This window comes from Zootoca vivipara, chromosome 12, assembly GCF_963506605.1.
Source record: "Zootoca vivipara chromosome 12, rZooViv1.1, whole genome shotgun sequence".
NCBI classification, from domain to species: Eukaryota; Metazoa; Chordata; class Lepidosauria; order Squamata; family Lacertidae; genus Zootoca; species Zootoca vivipara.
The window spans coordinates 51,208,654-51,231,440 of NC_083287.1; the positions used below are offsets into that span (position 1 = coordinate 51,208,654).

At 41.9% G+C, this 22,787-nt stretch overlaps 1 protein-coding gene across 2 annotated transcripts in view; it reads right to left on the reverse strand.

The window, feature by feature from the left end:
- DLEC1 (DLEC1 cilia and flagella associated protein) overlaps positions 1-20,787 on the reverse strand; it is a 52,596-nt gene extending 31,809 nt beyond the window's left edge. The window contains exons 1-12 of one of the 2 annotated variants that reach the window (XM_060280932.1): positions 20,660-20,787; positions 19,233-19,373; positions 12,723-12,879; positions 11,439-11,549; positions 9,877-10,076; positions 8,040-8,263; positions 7,583-7,664; positions 6,342-6,429; positions 4,341-4,514; positions 3,496-3,632; positions 1,572-1,664; positions 350-440 (exon numbers count right to left, since the gene is read on the reverse strand). In XM_060280932.1, coding sequence (XP_060136915.1) covers positions 350-440; positions 1,572-1,664; positions 3,496-3,632; positions 4,341-4,514; positions 6,342-6,429; positions 7,583-7,664; positions 8,040-8,263; positions 9,877-10,076; positions 11,439-11,549; positions 12,723-12,879; positions 19,233-19,373; positions 20,660-20,722 — 1,561 coding nt within the window. In that variant the 5' untranslated portion in view covers positions 20,723-20,787. Of the gene's footprint in view, positions 1-349; positions 441-1,571; positions 1,665-3,495; positions 3,633-4,340; positions 4,515-6,341; positions 6,430-7,582; positions 7,665-8,039; positions 8,264-9,876; positions 10,077-11,438; positions 11,550-12,722; positions 13,078-19,232; positions 19,374-20,659 lie in introns of those variants that run through there. The other variant, XM_060280933.1, reaches the window with a different exon arrangement.
- Positions 20,788-22,787: the final 2,000 nt, after the last annotated feature.

Below are 22,787 nucleotides of genomic sequence, written 5' to 3' on the forward strand. Positions count from 1 at the left end.
TCTAATGCATTTTGTATATGGCTTTCACCGATTACTGTAGATGTATTTCCACACACTTAACCTTAGTATATGTTGGGGGTTTTTTTGCACACGTTGCATGGTTGGAGAACCACACTACAAAATACATAGAAAAGTGTGGTTTTGAAAAGGATGGTTTCGTTTCACTTGGGGCACAATTTCAGACAGCGTGAATTAGGTAGATCCAGCTTTAGCCAAACACTGGATTGAATGACCCCCATCCCTAGTTAAGAGGTCCTGCTGATGAGAGCTTGCCTGCATGGTCCCCAAATCCTGGCGCTAAACTCATTTTCATTTGAATGCTAAAAATGCAAAGTTGATAGTGGCAAACCTGTCACAGTAAGGTCGTTGATTTGGCAATTGTCGCAAACGAGGATATACTTCACTGACACCACTTCGGGCAAAGTGGGCATGAACACAACCTGTAAGAAAAGTTTCTGCATCGTGAAAAGAACAACGCTCCCACAAGCTACGCTACAAATGGACATGAATGTTGTGCTAAGTTTCAACTTCATCATTGCCTTCCAAAAGAATATTGGGAAGTGTCGCACAATGAGGGGACTGCTAATATAAAAACTAAAACCTAAAACAGTTCAAACACAGACCAGCAATCCACAGAAAACAAAATACAGTGGTACTTGGTACTCAAACGGCTTGCCCCCCGAACAAATCGGCTCCTGAACGCCGCAAACCCAGAAGTAAGTGTTCCAGTTTGCGGATGTTTTTTGGAAGCTGAACATCTGACATGGCTTCTGCGGCTGCCGATTGAGTGCAGGAAGCTCCTGCAGCCAATTGGAAGCCACGCCTTGGTTTTCAAACCGTTTCGGGAGTCGAACGGACTCCCGGAACAGATTAAGTTCGAGAATCAAGCAGCAACAAACACCTCTTTTTAATGTTACATCTGTCTTCAAGCTGAGTGGAGAAGACAGATTCGCATCACAAGATTGGCATCACTGACTCTGATCGCCATATCATTCTAAATTGGTCCTCAGTGTCACAACAACACAATCTTATGTATCAGAGGTAGTCCATGTGGGGCTGTTCAGGTGAGGGACCACCATGCCCATCAGGCCCAGCAAGCAAGGCCCATGGGAAAGAAAGGTTTATTTAGTTGGCATATTTGTTACCAGCCCATTGCTAAAGATCCCAGGGCAGGTTACGGCACAGTAAAAACTATAAAACACAGATCATAAACAATTAAAACAGCAATCACTGATAAAATAATATGCAGAAAGCAAGGAATCATTGCAGAATCCCAAGTCTGAAGTCTGCCTTTGTGTGTTTTCTGATCATCCCCAATGCTGGGGCTGGGAATCCGTCGCAAAGAAGGGAGCGCCAACATTTGGGGGCCACCACAGAAAAGGTCATGAGGGAAGAAAACAACAGGAGCTAGAATCCAGCAACATCTGGAGGGCATGACATTGCTACCAGTGCTTTCATTTTTTTTCTTAAATGAATGAACCACCTGCTGAATCCTGCTTCGGATTTCCTAATAACTGTGCATCTATTTTGAGTGTATGCTTGAAATGTGAGCTAGAGTGGCAACAACTGACCTCAATTAGAGTAGACTGGCCTGGAGGTAGCTCAAAAACGGCAGGTCGGATCCCGAACGGCTCTTGCTCCACGTAACCTAAAGTGGCAACGGCCTTTGTATAAGAAAAGAGAACGGTCACCACATGGCTATACGAAATCTGTACTGCGACCTAACGTTCCATTAGGAATTGAGGACATGGACTCGACGTGGCTAAAAAGGTAAAATATCTGGGAATATGGATGACAGCAAAGAATATTAATCTTTACAGTGATAATTACGAACAAGTATGGAAGGAAATAAAGAAAGACCTGGAAAGATGGACTAATATGAAAATGTCATTCTTAGGAAGAATCGCAACAATAAAGATGAATGTATTACCTAAGATGTTATTCTTATTTCAAACTATACCTGTGGTTAAAGGTACGAGGCAATTCCAAGAGTGGCAAAAGATTTTATCAAGATTTGTCTGGCAGGGGAAAAAACCTAGAATAAAACATAAGATTTTGGTAGATAAGAAAGAAAGAGGTGGATTCGCCCTGCCAGACTTGAGACTTTATTATGAAGCGTCCTGTATCTGTTGGATAAAAGAATGGATAACTTTAGAGAATATGGACTTGTTAGATTTGGAAGGTTTTAACAATAGATTTGGATGGCATGCATATTTATGTTATGACAAAAAGAAATCACATACCGGGTTTACGAATCATGTGATAAGAAGATCTCTGTACGAGGTGTGGGAAAGAAATAAAAGGCTGTTAGAGACTAAAACACCCTGGTGGGTCTCACCAGCAGAGGTATTAACAGTTAAGAAAGTAAATATGGAGAAGAGGCGGGCCACGTATGAGGAAAACTTGACGAAAACTGAAAAAGGATGGAGTTTAAAACCTTTTGAGGACATTAAAGGAGTGTTAACAGGATGGATAGAATACCATCAAATAAATGATGTGCTTAAAGAAGATAGAAAAATAGGTTTTGAGGATAAAAGATCCAAATTTCAAATAGAAGTGCTAGAAGGCAAAACAAAGCTTTTGGCAAAGATGTATGATTTGTTGTTGGAGTGGTATACAAAAGATGAGTTGACAAAAGAAGTGATGATTAAATGGGCAAAAGATTTGGGGCATAATATTGAATATGATGCGTGGTTGAAATTATGGAATCAAACTTTAAGATTTACAGCATGTACTGCCTTGAAAGAAAATGTATATAAGATGATGTACAGATGGTATTTAACTCCAGTTAAATTAGCTAAAATGTATAGAATGAGTGATAAAAGTTGCTGGAAATGTAAAGAGAAAGATGGTGAATTTTATCATATGTGGTGGACATGCGAAAAAGTTAAAAGATTTTGGGAAAGTTTATATAACGAATTGAAAAAGATGTTTAGATATACCTTTCCAAAAAAACCAGAAGCATTTTTGTTAGGAATAATAGGAGGAGAGATTAGAAAAGAAGATCAAACACTGTTTATGTATGCAACAACCGCGGCTAGGACTTTGTTAGCCCAAAAATGGAAATTACAGGAATTACCTACAATTGTGGAGTGGCAGATAAAAATGATGGACTATGCTGAACTTGCTAGATTGACATGCAAGATTCGTGACCAGGGGGAGACAAGGTTTCAAAAGGACTGGAGTAAATATGTGGACTATATGGAGAAAAACTGTAGATCATTAAAAACTCTCGCAGGATTAAAATAACCTTACGAATTGACCAATATGTTAAAAAAGGAACTGCAAAAAAGGGAATTAACAAGAAACCCGCATGAAGGGAGGGGGGGAAGTCATAGCTCGGCGGAGCAAGGTAAAAGATGTGAATATAAGATTTTGTATAAAAGATTGGTTTTGTTAATTTGTTAAATTTGGAAAATTGGAATAAAATGTATTTAAAAAAAAAAAGGAATTGAGGACATGGCAGTGGGGGCGGGACTTCCTATTCTTACTTACCCGGAAGTTAGGAGGTGGCCAGAGATGCTTTGGCATTATGCAGAACTTCCCAATGCTGGACCCTTCATTTTTGCACAGGAATTCTGTAAATTTCACTCCGCCCACAAGGCAAGGCCCACAGTCCAAAATGTGAGGCACTATAGCAAAAGAAGAAAAGGGAGGGGGGGAAGCAAGAGCAAGAAAGGGGCTTTTATAAAAAAAGCACTCTCAATCCAGGACAATACATTCTATTATGTCTAGAGGCAGCAGTCGGGGATGGGGGTTCATTGTGTTCTTCAGTTGGCATGGTGTGAAATTCTCCTTCTCCTTCTCCATTACATTTATATACCACCCTTCATCTGAGAATCATAGGAATCATAGAAACCGCGATTCGCTAGACGAATTTTTCATAAAACGAATTAGTCTAGCGAGGCAACCTCCGCTAGAAAAAACCTTTCGTTAAGCGGAAATTTCGTTAAGCAGGGCATTCGTTAAGCGAGGCACCACTGTACAATTCTCATCATCCCTGACCAATGGTCCTGTTAGCTAGGGAGGATGAGAGCTGTAGTCCCAAAACATCTGGAGGGCCAAGTTTGGCCAAGCCTGTTCTAAACACTAACATTCTATAAAGTTTCATGGCAGCTTTCCTCTGCCAGTGGCTCGCTGATTTGCAGCGCCTTCTGGTGTCACATTTTAATAACACATTTTTTTACGTTATAAACAACATGCAGATCCACCCCAAGAAATGGGAGGCTGAACGAGATGGACCAACCGGTATGACATCCTAAGAACGTCCCAGAAGCTCACATACTTGCCCCACAAATAGTCAGTGCTTTTTAAAAAGAAAAAGAAAAAAGAAAACTCACACGTTAAGATGGGAGGTGGCCTTCGTCCTTCCAAAGGGACCAGCAGCGGGTAGGTGGTTTGCGACTCTACTAGTATGTAATCCTTGTAATCTGACAGGTATTCTGGAATAAACTGGACCACGTAGTAGCAACTCATTCCGGGGGCGACAAGTCCTCCTTTGCCTGGAAATTGTCCTAGAGGAGGAGCACGGGTATCCTTTGAAAAATTCATTATCACAGATGCATCTAGTGCCGCAAGCAGGTTGCAAAAGAATTCTGCCCAGAGCACAACAAGGATGTTGTTGTTGAAAATAAGACAGTGCCAGCAATGTGCAAAGGCACTTTTCAGAGTACTAGAGGACAGGTTGCTGCCCCACTGAGCAGCCGTCTAAATTCACCACAATGCCTATTTCTATGCCTCTCCACTTAAATTGTCATTAATTTTTATCATCCTTGTGAGGGACAGGGGATACCGGGAGGTCCCTCCCATCTTAAGTACCAGCTCATCGCCAAGCGCTGGGGAAAGCAGGGAGAGTTCCGCCTCAAGCGGAGACTCAGGAAGTGGTGACCGAGGCTCCGGCAAGGTAGCGGAGCCCATGCACAAGGTGGGACAGGAAGGGGGGAGCAAGGGGGGAAGGCTGACCCCGCCGACCCCGGAATTACGCAAGAAGCGTCGTGGGAGGAGATTAGGGCTTCCCAAACTTCTTTGCTGGAAGAAGACGCGCCAACCTCCATTCGGAGGTACTGACGCCTAACTGACAACATGTATATAGATCGCTCCGAGCACTGTAAATAATCAGCACTTAATAAAAGCCTAAAAGGACAATGCTGTGAGGAGTCGTTACTCTAGAGTAGCCGCATCTGCATCTCTGACAATCCTCACCCCATGAGCATTCCAATTCAGGTCCTCCTCAACTGCCTGATTATACACATGTTTATTGGAAATAAAGCTCCACTGATTTCAATAGGTTTTCTCCTAGGTTTGCAACTTTAGGATTACACTTCCATCGTAAGATTTTCATAGGAATTTGACAACCAGCACTGCCTTGGCACCTACATGCAGGTCCTGCTTTCTGAACTCTCCCAGGAAACTGTTCATTAGGCAAACATTTGCATAACGAGCTGGTGGTTTCCAATATTTCCGACGGGAGCATTTCTCATTTATAACTGCCTGTTCTTCCCCCCTCCCTGCTTTCTGCTTGAAACTGCTGCAGCCATTCAGCAAAAACCAAAGGAACAAGTGATTTAAAAAGGCAAAGGTAAAGGACCCCTGGATGGTTAAGTCCAGTCAAAGGTGACTATGGGGTTGTGACGCTCATCTTGTTTTCAGGCCGAGGGAGCTGGCGTTTGTCCAGAGACAGTTTTCTGGGTCATGTGGCCAGCATGACTAAACCACTACTGGCGCACGGAGGACTGTGACAAGTGCCAGAGCGCACAGAAACGCCGTTTACCTTCCCATCATAGTGGTACCTATTTATCTACTCACACTGGCATGCTTTCGGACTGCTAGGTTGGCAGGATCTGGGACAGAGCAACAGGAGTTCACCCTGTCGTGGAGATTCGGATCACCGACCTTCCGATCAGAGAGCCGAAGAGGTTTAGACCACAGCGCCACTCCATGATTTTTTGCCAGAAATGGCTTCAACCGACCAGCAAAACACAAACAAGTAAGGAAGTAGTGGGCAAACTCTGGCTGTTTGGATAGCTGAATTGGCCATTCCTGTAGCAAAGTTTGGGTATAATTCTTTGTACTTGGATAACTGATATTTCTGATAATCGAGTGTCTCAAAGTGGGACCTGGGTGCCCTGAGCTTGTCCAAATGACAGCCAAATTAAGTCCATGACTAATTTAAAATATGGGGATCAGCAGCATGGCTCACACAATATTTGCAATTCTCAGGACAAGTGTTTTCCTGTTCTTTCAGGAAATGAAGCAAAATTCTAGCCATCAGGCGGCATTTTAAAAATGCCAATTTCTGCAGAAAAGCAACCAACAAGTAAATTTGCATTCCTGAATCTCACCTAGCCCAATGGAAAAGGCAGAGGTAGCTGGAGGAATTATTCTAAGACACTGAGATGTTGAAGTCATGTTCTGTAACTCTATGGTCATCTGCAAAGAGAGAAAATTAAAAAAATATGGCAGCATATATGCATCCTGTGAAGCATTTTTAGCCTTTGGAAATGATATTATTATTCCAGGCAATAAAATGAATAGATAATAGCAATAGTAACAACCTGCCCCTAAACATTTTTCTAAACACAGTATGACCTGGAGTGCAAATACCACTGCTCTGGTAAAGAAGGCCCAGCAGAGAATATATTTCCCTCAGACTTTTAAAAAAGAACAAGCTGAGTGAGAGACTGCTGGTGTCCTTCTACCGAGGCTCCATAGAGAGCATTCTTACATACTGTATCTGTGCTTGGTTTTCCAGCTGCACAATCATGGACAGAAAAGTGCTCCAGAAGGTCATAACCACAGCCCAAAAGATTACTGGTCGTCCTCTCCCATCTCTGGAAGAACTATACAATCCCCGCTTCCTTAAAAAAGCAAATAATATTTTACAAGATTCATCTCATCCTGGATAGTCTTTTGGCACCGTTGCCTTCGGGCAAGAGATACAGAACAATTAAATCAAGAACAAATAGATTAAAAAACAGTTTCTATCCAAGAGCTATAACCATCTTAAATGTTGTAACTAAATAATATGATCTTGGGGAGTTGTGATGGGTGTGTATGTGTGGCTGTAATTGTGTTTTAATGGGATGACATTCAATTTTGTTGTACTATGTACAATGACAATAAAATATCTATCTATTCAATCAACAAAGAATCGTTCCCACTATTTCCAGAGTTTGGGCTGTAAGTGATGTTCCTGATATGGTAAAAATGGCATCACCCCACACACAAGAGACAAAGCATCAGCAGGTGTGGAGTAACCCAAAGGTTGCAGAAGTACATACACACTTTAGAAAGAAAAAAGATTAAAGGAGGAAGGACCAAACAACAACACAATGACTACTAAGTGTGCTCAGTTTCCTCTCAATGTTGACTAACTGTTTTTGGGAGATGGGGGGGGGGGATACCTGGAGAAAAGGGTGAACGGAACAGAGTGGCTGGAATCCCAAACTCCACGCTGCAACATTTTGTTGCGGGTTCCACATTTTATGAAATGTTTAATAGAAAATGGAAGCTTATTACTGAGTCTCCAACATACAAGAGTAGGAAGAGTTACATGCAGAGCCTTAAGAGGCAAAGCTCTTACCTCATAAACCTGCCCAACTTCATAATAAGAAAACACAACAGCCGGCGGGTTTGCTAGAAAGACAGGCACAGACTGGGAGTCGCTGAAATGAAATGAGACAATGAGAAAAACCAGGGAGTGATTACAGGCTGCACATAGCAGGTAAGAACAGTGGCGGCGCCAATTCCTTTTCTTTGAGAGGCATGGAGCTGCGAAGTCCTTCACATCACACCCAGAACAGATGCCGGTTCGACAACAGCTGTGTTCACTGTCCACGAAGGTGTTAAAAACTACAGCAAACTATCTTACCTGACATTACCAGACCTGTTTAAGAGCTGTAGGGGGAATGAACACGATGGCTTTGAATGCTTGAAAGGGCGATGTAAATGCTCGGTATAATTATCGCTGTTGGGAATGCTGGCTCTAGTTAATTTAGATGATTTGTTTTTATCTGTTCTGAAAGGAAAAACGCAGTTACCTTTCCACCATGGTCCTTTTCTTTCCTGCGATCATTCGCTGCACCTTCTTCTGAGGCAAGATCAAGGACTTGCCGCCACAAAGAGAGTTAGGCGGGAAAAAGCGGGGGTTCTTCAGGAAGTTGTGGCGGTCCTCCAGCCTCTGGAGGTAAGCACGGTCTTTTTGTCGTTCGGGTCTGGTCATGTCATTCTTCCAAGTTGGTTTTTGCGAGGGGCTATCCTTCTTCTGACAGCAGATGTGATGGAAAAGAGGGGGGGGAACCGCTTTCAGATACAGGTTTACGATGGATTCGCTCACCTTCATTAAGACTGATCATAAACATATATGCTGACCTCATTTTGCAGAGGGAAGCATGGCATTCTCTGTCGGAAAGAGGAAGATCACTACTTTTGCTTTAGAAGTTTACACTCAACAAAACAAGTCTCTGGTGCTCATGAATGCCAAGATAGACATGGAAATGGAATTGACAGGAAGTTTCTGGTAAAAGCTGTAATCCTATGAGTACTCTTCAATCCATAGAACTGAATGGGACATATTGTGAAGACATGTATAGGATCAAGTTTCACAGCTCATAGTTGGGGTTGGATAGGGCTCAAGAGTTCAGCCGGTTGGATCTTTGAATCCCATAACCTTCTCTCCCTGACTGATCACTCCGGTTCTTATAAATCTTATAAACCTATTGCTTCTAAACATTCTATGTATGTTCCATTATATGCCTCAGTTCTACTATCCATTTAATCAGGGACCAATATTATTATTATTATTAAAATTTGTATACCGCAATGTACCCATATAGATCTTAGGACAGTTCACAACCACTTAACATCCCAGATCAAAATGGCTGGAGGTTTTTTGTTTTTTTTAAGTACGCAACTGTTTAGATTATATAACTTATACACATAATTATTTATCTAATTAGCAGAACTATGCCCCTTATGGTTACAGAATTTGCTTTTCCTACTACAAACATGTTACATTTGCAATATTAAAAGAAAGAGACCCTTGTCTCACTGGCTACATACCTTTACTCCAGCTACAAAAGCTGAGGCCAGAAAAATCTTGACTGTGAGTCCTGGAAGACCTGCTCCTAGGGTTGCCAGAATCAATAGAGGACAGGACTTCTGTGCCTTTAATTGCCCTGCTCTCTTTTGAGTCTGGAAACCTTAAAAAGAAACCAGCAGACCCTTTGCTTGGAAATTAAACAAAGGGTCTGCTGGTTTCTCTTTAAGGTTTCCAGACTCAAAACAAGAGAGCAGGGCAATTAAAGTCCTGTCCTCTATTGAGTCTGGCAACTCTACCTGCTCCTTGCCTTACAGGCCTTTTCCCACCTGGCCTGGGAGGGTGAGGCTGGGAATCAGCAGAAGCTGAGGCTGCTGAACAGACTCTTAGGCTGGGGTACTGTTGGGGGGGGGGAGGGTTGTTGCAGGGTTGTTGTTACGGTTATTAAGACTTTATTTCAGACCTTATTGTGATTTGTGTGGAAATTGTTTCAATTCGGTTGTGCACTTTTCGATGTTTAATTTATTGTTCATGACTACTTTTGTTATGTTTGCAATTATGTAATTTTCTTCATGTTGTAAGCCGCCTTGAGCACAGATTCAACTATGGAAAGCCGGCATACAAATAAACTGATGTATGTACACCCAAAATTCAAATAAAACACTGCTCTTTCCTGTTGTTCTGAATAAGATAGAAAGCAGGTGGTGGAAACACTTTACAGGATGGAAGAATGGGGTAGTTTAATGAGCCTTGAGTGGGGGAAAGATACAAAAATGAGGGTGAGGTTTTCAGCTTGCCTACGTGTGCAAAAAGGCAATGAAACACATACAGATAGATACCTTAGAAAGCGTTTTCTTCAATTTATCCGAAATAGCAGAAGGTGAAGACTCAAACGTAATGCTGGATAACGATACTTCTGGTAGATTTTCCAGAATCTTGTTAACACGCTGGCTTTCCCCAAGTGCAGGAGAATTTGCTTTGTCAGATATATGCTGTTTGAAGCTAAGTATCTCTTGCAAGTAGCCAGGCTCAGATGAATCTGCAATTAAAAGGGAAGGTCTGAAAGCACTGAAATCTTTTTCTTGCAAATTCCACTGTGATTTGGAAGACCTTTCCAGGTGATGCCTCTTCATTTTTCACCACAAAGAGGGCTGGCTCAGACTTGTAAAATGTGATTGTCCTCCAAATGGCTAGCTCCGGCTTTCTCCAGGGCAGTCAAAGAATATTGCATAGGAAATACTAAAATAGTACCCGTGTGCTATTTTGTGACCCTTTTTATTTTTTGCTTCTTCGGGGAGCTGAGTGCTCTCTTAAAAAAACACAAAAGTTTTAAAAGCAGCCAACACTACATTTGGAACTTGGATACCTAAAAGGCCACCTCCAATCATATGTACCTGCCCACAATATTTAGAGAGTCCCAATGTGTCAGACGGGGCCTTCTCAGTGGTGGCACCGCTGCAGAACTCTCCCTCTCCTTGATGATTCCCTCTCTTTGTGGCTCTAGGTGGCAGCTGAAAACCATTATATCTAGATGTGCTTGTCAGCATGGTGTTCTGCCTGTTTATTATTACCGCAGCTGTTCATTCTTGGGCTTTTCATCTTAGCTGACTGTTACATACTCACTGTTTTAAATGGTTATTACTTGCCTTGAGGGTCTAATTGTCAGATAAAAACGCAGGATATACTTTTAATTTATTAATAAGAACAGAGAGCATACATTTTCCCCTCCATTTGTCAGCATGCCCCATCAAGCACCTAGCAAGTTTTAAAAATACAAATAAAAATTTGAGCACCTTCTTCTTAAGGGTTTTGAACCTGGGTATTTCTCCCCTCTCTGTCCCAATATTTACCCTGAGTGTAGATAGACAGAAAGACATGGGTACATTCAGATAGATAGAGATAGCTATACCTTTGCAGCAAGGTGGCACCACTCAGGGTCATGGGTTCAAGTCTCACATTGGGCAAAATAATCTCAGGGTCATGAATGGGCAAAAGATTCCTGCATTGCAGGGGGTTGGACTACATGACCCTTGTGGTCTCTTCCAACTCTACAATTCTATTATCTAGGATCTACCTATATAGCTTGCTCTCCGTCACAGGCATAAAACAGCCTCTCTCCTCAATTAAGTTTGAAAACTCAATGAGCAGAGGTTGAGATTCCTGGGAATTATCAACACCCTCACCAAACTACAATTCCCAGGACTCTTTGGGCAACAGTAAAACAGCTATAAAATGGATATAGGCTAATATAATATAACTTGAGAGGGGTAACTTCACACCAGCCACTCTGTGATGCTTGGAGGGAACAGGGGAGTACAAACAGCAATCTCAAATAGTGTAATTATTTCATGTGATTCCTAAATCATATTCTTGGCAAGCCATATTAGTCTCGAAAGCTTACCTTTAGGTGCTCGGGAAATTATTTCTGGATCCGTGATATAATCTTCGGGGCAGATTAAATTATGGTCTTTAAGAAGCTTGCTATCCACACACCATCTGAAGGTAGATCTCACTATGGCATGCAGATTTAAAGAGAGGTTAATTTTAGAGAAAGACAGCAGCCCATCAGACAGTTGTTTATCATTTATAGTGACCATTTCAATATAACTCACACGAACACCAAAAAAAGGTGTGTTAACTTGAAAATCCCCTTAGCGCTATTTTGGGTCAAATAAGTAATTTGTAATGCTCCAATCCAAATCTGTCTCAAATCCGTGGCTTTGCTTAATTAAATTAACCTTTTCCCTGTGAACCAGAAGGAATATTTTCCCTTTGCCTGTCGAGATAAAATAGGAGGCTGCATAATGATTGATTTCATATTCCCATCTTTTTATGCAGTGCAGGACACAAAGTGGCTCACAGCACAAACTAAAACAGACACAACTAAAAATACAATAAATACAAATATTTTTTAAAAAAGTAAGCAATCCTATTAAAAATAGCACTGAAAATACTTAAAACCACTGGAGGTTTCTAAGCAGAGGTTGGATGGCCATTTGTCATGGATACTCTAGTTCAGGGGTGGCCAACTTCCAAGAGACTGCGATCTACTCACAGAGTTAAAAACTGGCAGTGATCTAACCCCCTTTTGGGGGGGTTCAGGTCAAAGTTGTTGTGCTTCTTTAGGGAAGAGGAAAGCAACATTGAACTTTTTTTAGGAAGGAAAGCCCTGTTTTTGGTGGTTCAGGTCATTTTAGGGGTGCAGGGCAAAGATGTTGAGCTTTTTTAGGGGAGCCAAAGTTTTTTAGCTTCTTTGGGGGGAGCCACTGATCTACCGGTGATCTACAACAGACGTCCAGTGATCTACCGGTAGATCACGATCTACCTGTTGGACATGCCTGCAGTCTAGTTGAGATTCCTGCATTTCAGGAGGTTGGACTGGATGACCCTCGGGATCCCTTCCGGCTCTACAATTCTAAAAGCACACAACCCCTGACCCTTAGAAGTTCCTGCCACAACAGCCAGTTAGTGGCCACAGGCCTGCCAGAGGCAAAAAAATGTATTTGCTTTCTGGAGAATGCAAAGCCAAGAAGGGTCCAGCCCAGCCTCCCAGGCAAGGGATTTCTACAACCGGAAACAGTCACCAAGAAGGCTTTCTCTTGTGCTCTCACCAAAGAAGCATGTGAAGGTGGCAGGACCAAGGGAAAGGCCTCCCCAGAAGAACTCAAACTGTCACTTCCCTCACCTGGTGGCATTTTAATATGAGAGTAGTTCTCTGGAATCTCCATTTGATATAAGTTCACGATCCTTTCCTCTTCCACTGCGGCTCGGGCCCTTGCCTGGATGATGTGCCTTTCTAGCATGTCTGCTTCTGTCAGCCGGCCGTTATATTCCTTGTGGACCTGATGTAGCAACCAGATAACTGCTGATTTACTAATGTAAAGCAGCCTTCCTCTGCCCGGTGGCACTACAGATGTATTGGGCTACAGCTCCCATCAACCTCAGCCAGCACAGCCTGATGGGAACCGTAGTCCAAAATGTTTGCAGAACACCAGGCTGCGGAAGGCGGGCATAAACCTTCAACAGGTTCCCAGAGGCATCTGTAAAGCAATCAAAGCATTTTTTATAGTGCTCAATTGTAATTTGGTCTTGATGGAGGCAACAGACACAAACACCTGTTTTACAAAATTGGTGGCAGTGGGTGGGTGGGAAGAGATTTGCAATGTTCATGTAAGTCTGCACCAACAGCCAATCTGAAGAAGAAAATATTACAGTGGTACCTCGGTTTATGAACACAATTGGTTCCGGAAGTCTGTTCATAAACTGAAGCGTTCATAAACTGAAGCGAACTTTCCCATCGTGATGGTAAAAACACTGGTTGAAGGTGAAGAGTGGTTGTGGGTGGGACTGTACGCCCCAAACGGGAGCAAGGTGGACTTTTTCAAAAAAGTGGAAAACAAATTATTGGATTATTTAGGGCTTAAAATTATTATTATGGGAGACATGAATGGAGTGACAGACCCGGTAATGGATAGAACAAAAGGTAAAAAAACGAAAAAAGATAACAAACTTCCAAAAAATTTTTCAGAAATGATGCAAAATCTTGAATTGATTGATGCTTGGAGATTCAAACATCCTACACAAAAAGATTATACATATTTCTCCCCTGTACACCAAACGGCATCTAGAATAGATACAATATGGACACCAAAGGAATTAATCTCTAGAGTCAATAAGGTAGAAATATTACCTAAGCTCCTGGCAGATCATAACCCAATCAAAATTATAATAAAGGGAAGAAACCAATATGCCGCAAAGAAATGGAGGATGAATGTATTCCTATTAAACAACGAAAAAATTGTACAGGGAGCCTTTAAGTTAATGAAAGAATATTTCGATACAAATGCAAATGGCGAGGTAGACATAAATACGGTTTGGGACGCGGGAAAAGCGGTGATACGGGGCTACCTAATCCAGCAAAATTCGTTCCAAAGAAAAGAAAGAGAAAAATTTAAAGTGAATCTATTGGAGGAAATAAGAAATAAAGAAAAAATATTATACAAATCAGGCAGAAAAGAAATCAATCAAGAATTAATAATTTTAAAAGCAAAATATGAAAATTTGGTAGACCAAGAGATGGAACGTCAAATCCAATATTGGAAATATAGGAATTTTAAATGGGCAAACAAACCAAGTAAATTATTAGCATGGAAAATAAAGAAACGTCAAAATCAAAAACTTATAAATAGATTAAAAATTCAGGATGAAATTGTTGATCAACCCCAAGATATAATGAAACAATTCGAAAATTATTATAGGACGTTATACCAAAATGAAGACCCGGCTATTATTGAGATTGAAAAGTTTTTGGAAAAATACAAGGCACCCCAAATACCACCGGAAAAAATAGAAGTATTAAATCAGGAAATCACTGAAAATGAAATCAAAGCAGTGTTGAACGAGATAAAAAGGGGCAAAGCACCAGGTCCGGATGGCCTACCGGCGGAGCTTTACAAATGTCTGGAAGCAGTAATATTAAAACCATTAAAAGACCTATTTAATAATATTATGGAGCATGGGAAATTACCCGAATCATGGAAAGAAGCATTGGTATCACTGCTGCCCAAGCAAAATGCAGATTTAGAATTACCGCAAAATTATAGACCAATTTCATTATTAAATTCGGATTATAAAATATATGCAAAAATATTGGCTAATAGAATAAATTTGATTTTAAAAGACATTATACATCCAGATCAGGCGGGTTTTGTTAAAGGTAGACAGGCAAAAGATAATATCAGGAACATCATAAACATCTTTGAATGCTTGGAGAACAATAGAGGTAAACAGGCAGCAGTGATATCAATTGACGCGGAAAAGGCCTTTGACAGAGTCTCATGGCTCTTTATGAATAGATTAATTAAAAAGGTAGGATTAGGAAATAACCTGGAAAGGGCAATAGATGCAATCTACACTAATCAAACAGCGAAATTGATAATAAATGGTGGCCTTTCGGATAAAATAGACATAAAAAGAGGGACCAGACAGGGATGCCCCCTATCCCCCCTACTTTATATAATAGTGCTGGAAGTGCTATTAAAAAATATAAGAGATGAAGAGGAAATTAAAGGGGTGGTGATAGGCCAAAAAAGGTTTAAAGTGAAAGCATTCGCTGACGACGTTATTGTAACAACGGAGGACCCAATCAATAGCGTACCCAGGGCGTTGGAAAAAATTGAGGAGTATGGAAAGTTGGCGGGATTTAAAATAAATTATAATAAAACAAATATGATGGTAAAAAATTTAGAATTAGAGGAAAAAGAAAAATTACAAGAATTGACTGGTATTCAAATCAAAAATAAAATAAAATATTTAGGGATACAAATAACGTCAAAAAGCATTGATCTGTTTCAGGAAAATTATGTTAAAATTTGGAAGGAGATTAAAAGGAAAATGGAAATTTGGACAAAATTAAAAATCTCTTTATTAGGGCGAATATCGTTGGTTAAAATGTCAGTCTTAGAGAAAATGAATTATTACTTCCAAAATCTACCCATCCTAGGAGGAATGAAATGTTTTAGTGAATGGAAAAAGGATATCACCAAATTCATATGGGGAGGCAGAAAACCCAGAATAAAATATAAGGTGCTAATAGACCACAGAAGCAGAGGTGGCCTGGGCTTACCGGACCTGGAACTATATCATGATTCAGCAGCCCTCTTTTGGATGAAGGAATGGGTGGACCTCAAAAACGATGAAATATTGGACCTGGAAGGGGATGGGTTAGGATTCGGGTGGCACTTTTATTTACTTCAAGAAAATCTAAGGCCCCAAAATATTTTCTTTTATAATATTATTAGGAAGTCTATTTATAGAATCTGGGTAAAATATAGAGGCATCTTAGAAACAAAAATCCCCAAGTGGATATCTCCATTGGAAGTGGTGGCAGTCAAAAAACGTAATATGGGCACAAATTGGCCAACTTACAAAGAAATATTAGAAGAAGACGAGGGCAAATTAAAACTAAAAAGCTACAATGAATTAAAACATCTTCTAAACAGCTGGCTACAATATTTCCAACTAAATCAAAGATTTCAAAAAGATAGAAAGATAGGATTCAATAAGGAAATGTCTAAATTTGATAAAATTCTAACAATCGGCAAAAGCAAATACATAAAAAATTTATATAATCTACTATTGGAATGGGAAACAAAAGAAGAATTAACTAAGACCTCAATGATTCGCTGGGGACAGGATCTGGGAAAAGAAATAATGATCGAGAGTTGGGAAAAACTCTGGAACAGAGATATGTATTTTACACCAAGCTACGATCTGCAAGAAAACCTAATCAAGATGCAATATAGATGGCATCTAACCCCACACAGATTGGCCAAAATGTACAAGGGAGCAGATGAAAAGTGTTGGAGGTGTAAAAAGGAGACAGGTAATTATATTCATATATGGTGGAGATGTAGTGAAATCAAGCCATATTGGGATATGATATATAGGGAATTGAAAAAAATGCTCAGATACTCCTTTAAAAAGAATCCGGAACTCTTCCTCCTGGGAATGCTTCACGATGAAATCCGACCAAAAGACAGAAATATAGTAATGTACGCAGGAACAGCAGCGAGGACTTTAATTGGTTCAAATTGGAAAAGCAATAAGACACCGACCATAGAGGATTGGCAAAATAAATTGTTTACATATTATAACTCAGCAACAAAAAATGCTGAAGTTAAAGGAATAAATGAGGAAGTTAGAAACAAAGATTGGGGGAAATACAGAAACTATCTAAGAACAATGGTGGAAAATCCCTCGGTAGCAGAAGCCATATGAGGGCTCAGATACAAAAAGGTTCAATAACAGTACCACAACAAGAAATCAGGTATACAATTGCACGCAAGAACATGAAAGGCGCAGAATAGAATAAGGCTGGAAGTATCTAACCACGCACGGTGGGTGGTGGGCAGGGTGGAGGGATATAGGAAATAGGAGTATAAGAAAATATGTACAACTTGGAAAAAATGTATTATTTTTGTTTTGTTTTTGTTTGATGTTTTATATTTTGTTATTTATTAATGTTTGTTTTCTTCATTTCTATTCTCCTTGTTTGTACAAATAATGTATTTCAATAAAGAAAAAAAAAAAAAGAAAGTAATGGAAAGTGGATTAATCTGTTCCAGACGGTCCGCGGAGTAACCGTTCATAAACTGAAGCGAACTTTTCCATTGAAAGTAATGGAAAGTGGATTAATCCGTTCCAGATGGGTCCGCGAAGTACTTAAACTGAAGCGTTCATAAACTGAAACATGGGTGTAATTGGTTCCGGAAGTCTGTTCATAAACTGAAGCGTTCATAAACTGAAGCGAACTTTCCCATTAAAAGTAATGGAAAGTGAATTAATCCGTTCCAGATGGGTCCGCGGCGTTCATAAACCGAAAATTCATAAACCGAGGTGTTCATAAACCGAGGTTCCACTGTACTAAGTTTGTGCATGTGTAGAGGCTTGTTAAATTATTTGTTCTTCTTTTTAAATGAGGCTTGTTAAGTTATGATCAAAGTGGAAAGAGGGAATCGCAAGACATTACTCTTTCATTACTAGACATTACTAGCATTCAGACCCTTTTCAATCACGCTAACCAGGAAACAGACTGACAGCAAACAGAAATAAGTGCTATGCACCAAACATTTAACCTGTGAGACTCATTGCCACAAAATGATCTCACAGCCACTAGCTTCAACAGTTTTTAAAAAGGGTTAATGGAGGATAGGTCCATGAAAGAACATGATAGCTATAGACTATGAGGGGACTGAGACTTTGTGCTGACAACTAGGCAATGGCTTTTTCCACATGCCTTGCCCCACCCCACCCTCCAGCCCTAGCAGCCTTCAGAATGGAGTTGCTGCCAAAAGCATTTTTATGTGTGTCTTTCGATGAACTGAGGGGAAATTTAAGAGTCATGGGGGTAGAGTATCTCTCTCTCTGTCTCTCTCTCTGTGTGTGTGTGTGTGTGAGTTCCACAGTGCTAAGTTTGTTTTCAGTTGTTAGTTTGTTAATGATGTTAATACAGTGGTACCTCTGGTTATGAACTTAATTCATTCCAGAGGTCCATTCTTAAGCTGAAACCGTTCTTATCCTGAGGCGTGCTTATGCTAATCGGGCCTCCCGCTGCATATGCACACTTCTGACACGCAATTTCTGTTTGCATCTTGGGGCAAAGTTGGCAACCAGGAGCAGCTACTTCCAGGTTAGCGGAGTTCGTAACCTGAAGCGCACGTAACAGAAGCGTTCATAAACAGAGGTACCACTATATTGTTTTTGTGGGTTATGAGTGCTGTAACACTTTGTGGATATGATTTTTGTTGTAGCTGTGCTGTTTAGCTTATTTAAGTTGTTTTGTTAATAGTGTTTAATAGAAGGTGATTTGTTGTTACTGGTGATTTGTTAATTATTCCGTATGATTTATGCTGTGGTGTTCTAGTATGTTTTCCTTTATTGTTTGTAAAAGGGCCAGCTCTAGGTAAGATCCTGGTGGCGCCGGGCTGGGAGGTGGGGCACTGCGTGGCAAAGCCGCGCGGAAGCCAGGCAGGGCGCTGCAAGGGCGCCGGAGCGATCTCCGCTCCTCAGCGCCAGGGCGCCCGACCTGCTCCAGACTGCCCTGGTTTGTAAGCCTCTTTGTGCCATAGAAATTCAATAGATGAAATGAAAGGAATAGACTGAAGCTCCATTTCCCAAGACAGTGAGTGCCCTTTGCTGATGACGACATGCTCAGAGCAAACACAAACAAGGTGACTACCTCAAACATGTCCTGTTTCCAACCCTGGCATATGAGTTTCCTTCCTAGATATGTCTTGCTCTTATTGAGTTTTTGCTGCCAGCTAAAGACCTACTCTGCCACCATAGCTCAGTGGCAGAGCATCTTTGCTTGCAGAATTCACTGGTTCAATCCCCGGCATCTCCACCTAGGGCTGGGAAGGAGCCTTGCTTTGTGGCTGAGTGAGGCTTTTGTTTATTACTTTTATATCCAGCCTTTCTTCCAAGAAGCTCAAGTCAGAGTACATGATTCCCCTCCCTTTTATCTTCACAACAACCCCGGAAGGTAGGTCAGGCATGATCAAAGTTACAAATAATATTGGTCTCAATTTATATATATATTTCTTCGAGATACTTCCATTTCGAACAGGCACAAAACAACCCATTTTCCTGGTTCAAATCAAAGCACTGAGTCTACAGGACTGAATGGAGAGATTACCTTCTGCAACTCTTTCACAAACTGCTCATGGTGGGAATTGTCTCCTCCACGGGATTTGATCATATTTTCCACTGTGTTCGCTGATATGAACTCTGAAGTATACATCTGCTTAAACACACTTGCCAGCAGATGGGAAATGTCCTACACAGAAAGAAAATGAAGATTTATTTTTTAAAAAAAGCTTTGGAGACTGGATGTGATTTTGAGAATATTTCACAAAGGTCCCAGAGTGAGGAGGACTAGGCATTTAAATAAAAAGTAATAAAAATGGGGGGGGGGAATTACTAAAGACTTTATCTCATCAACGTAACTGCAACTGACTCAGAAGAGGTTAACTCGAAGGCCAAACAATACTACAGTCTGCAATGATGATCTTGCTAAACCTTGATAAATGGGATGTATAGCAACCATTAAAAGTTGAGACTGTCATTAAAAACAACTGTCAACATGGAATTTTAAAAATTGCTGGAAAGAATGAAAAAGTTTGCTGTATTTAGGTATATGTATAAACCACTTGACGTTTTCCTTTAAATATCCAAAGTGGTGTACAAAAACAAAACAAAAGATGCAATACAGTACAGAAAACAACATAAAGCTTCATATCAAAAACTGCTGCAAACCAAAGCAGCTCCCAAAGTACTCTGCTAACATTGTTTACTCTGGAAAGCAAGTGTCAGTAATGATTTTCAGATTGAATACATTTTTGTTTACACAAGGCTTTTCACATGCAAAAACACCAGAATAAAAAAGCACAAGGGATAACCCTTCCCTGCCCTCAAAATTAAATCTCGGATGTGTTGTGGAAGGAAAGGCACTCTGCACATCCTCAGAGAAGCTCTAGTCTGTGTGTATGTATGTGTGTGTGTCGAAGCGCAACCTTTTAAATACATGCCTAAGCAGCAGAGTAAACATGCATATAAGGAACGTTTTCCACTCCACTCTCAAAATCAAATCTTGGATATGCTGCGGTTTGAGTGAGACAGAAAGGCACTCTGCACAGGCTCAGAGAATTTCCTTTTTACCACACCCACGTGCTTCGGAGCCTGAATTACATACGCAGCTCCCTCCAAAAATCAATCATCAGCGGCGCTGTGGGTGAGAGCGAGAGAGAAAGGCGCTCTGCACATGCTCAGAGAAACCTCTGCACACCTTCCCCCCCCCATGCAAGCGCGCGGCAGTCGAAACTTCCTCCCCGCCCTCAAAAAAAACAAACTCCTCAGATATGAGAAAGAAGGGCGTTCTGCACATGCCCAGAGAAGCCTGAGCCTATAACGCGCGAGTTTTGTCGAAGGGACTCAGGGCGGCGAGTCATGGACTCGAAAGGGACCCCCGAGGGTCATCCAGCCGAGCCCCCATGCAATGCCGGAAACTTCTGACCTAACGAGGGTTCTGGAACCCACGACTCCGGGAGGCTTCGCTTCCCTCACCTGAGTCAGCTCCGAGGCCGGCCTGTGCCTGCCCATGGAGGGCTCGGGGCTTTGACGAGCCATGGCGCCTCCCTCCGCCGCCGCTCGCTCCCGGCTCGCCCGGCGAAGCTTCTTCCCCGTTGCTAAGGGCCCGCTTCCCTCGGCTCTTAGCAACGGCGGCTTCCGGCCTTACTTCCGCCTCCTCCTCCGCCCCCTCCCACCCAGAGAGGGGCGTGGCCGAGCAGCCTCCCCAACGTTCTACCCCGGAGTCCTCGTTTGTTCCTCTTCGCTGCAGCGGGACTGCCTCTGAGCATGGGCAGAGTGCCTTTCGTCTCCCCGCTGTTTTATCTAAAGCGGTTCAGCCCAGCGCTTTGCAATGATTACTCAGCCCGGATCTGATCTAGGGGGCTTCCTCCCCTAGGTGAATGTGCACGGGGCTGTGCGCTTTTTTATTTCATTTTTCATTTTAGGCTGAGGAGCAGAGGGTGTGGGGCGAGAAGGGAAAGAATAAGCCGCCCCTATAAGCCTTTCAATGCACACGAGGTGGATATATAATCCAAGAGTTAGAAGGGTTCTCTGAAGGTCGTCTAGTCCAGAGGTGGCCAACTCCCAAGAGTCTGCGATCTACTCACAGAGATAAAAACTGGCAGTAATCTACCCCCCTTTTTAGGGGTTCAGGTCAAAGTTGTTGAGATTTTTTAAGGAAGGCCCATTTCTAAGGGGTTCAGGTCAAAGTTGAGCTTTTTTGAGGCAGGTGGAAAACCCAATTTTGGGGGGGGGGGTGAAGAGCTAAACTTTTGGGGCGGAGCCAAAGTTGTTGAGCTTCTTTGGGGGGAGCAGTGTCGTCCAGTGATCTACCGGTAGATCACGATCTACTTGTTGGACGTGCCTGGTCTAGTCCAACCCCCTGCAATGCAGGAATCTTTCACCCAGTGTGGGGCTCAAATCCACGACTCTGGGGTGAAGAGTCTCATGCTCTGCCGAGCTTTATAATCATATGAGTTGGAAGGGAGCCCAAGGGTCATCTAGTCCAACCCTAGCAACACAAGAATCAACACTCAGTCCCGCATTCAGTTTGAAACCATACCAGACCTTGCTTAGCTTTGCAAATGTGGGAGCAGTTATAGATATCGGTGTGTGTGTTTGTGTGAAATTTCATAAATTGTATATACCACTTGATTGTAGGGAAAAACCTTCAGAGATCATGCCCTGCCTTTGTTTATTTTAATTTACAGCCATACCTCGAGTTACGAACGCTGCAGGTTGCACGTTTTCGGGTTGTGGACCGTGCCAAACCCAGAAGTACAGGAACGGGTTACTTCCGGATTTCGGCGCTCGCGCAAAATGACGTCATGCACAGAAGCGTCAAATTGCGTCACGCGTGTGTGCAGACGTGGCGCTTCAGGCTGTGAACGCTGTGGGTTGCAAACATGCGCACGGATCACGTTTGCAACCCGAGGTATGACTGTACCATAATTTTAAATGCAAGTGTAAGCTCCCCCAGTCCAGAACAAATCTGGTCCCTGTGCCTGCTACTCTGAACTGCTAAATCCCAGTTCCATCACTGAAATCATCCACAGAAGCATCTTTGGTTGTCCCCCAAGTTGGCGAAGCTAATGTGACGGTCAACACAAAACTGAACTTTCAATGTCAGCCGCCCGGGGTTGTGGCATGCTCTCCCAGTGGAAATCCAGCAGGCGTTTTTGTATTAATTTTTAAGTGTATTTTCTTTAAAGTTTGCTGGAAACCTTTCTGTGCCACCAGGCTTATGCAGACAATTAAAGAAAAGAAAAATCTGTTATGGTTGGCAATGATCTGTAGCTTTTATTGTATGCACACACTGTACATTGCTTTGATACATATTTAGGAAACAGTGGCATGCATTTTTTAAAAAATAAACAGTGCAATTGCAACATAGGTTGCCACTGCAATGCAGGGGTCAGCAAACTTTTTCAGCAGGGGGCCGGTCCACTGTCTCTCAAACTTTGTGGGGGGGCAGACTCTTTGGGGTGGGGGTGGGGAATGAATGAATTCCTATGCCCCACAAATAACCCAGAGATGCATTTTAAATAAAAGCACACATTCTACTCGTGTAAAAACTCCAGACAGGTCCCACAAATAACCCAGAGATACATTTTCAATAAAAGCA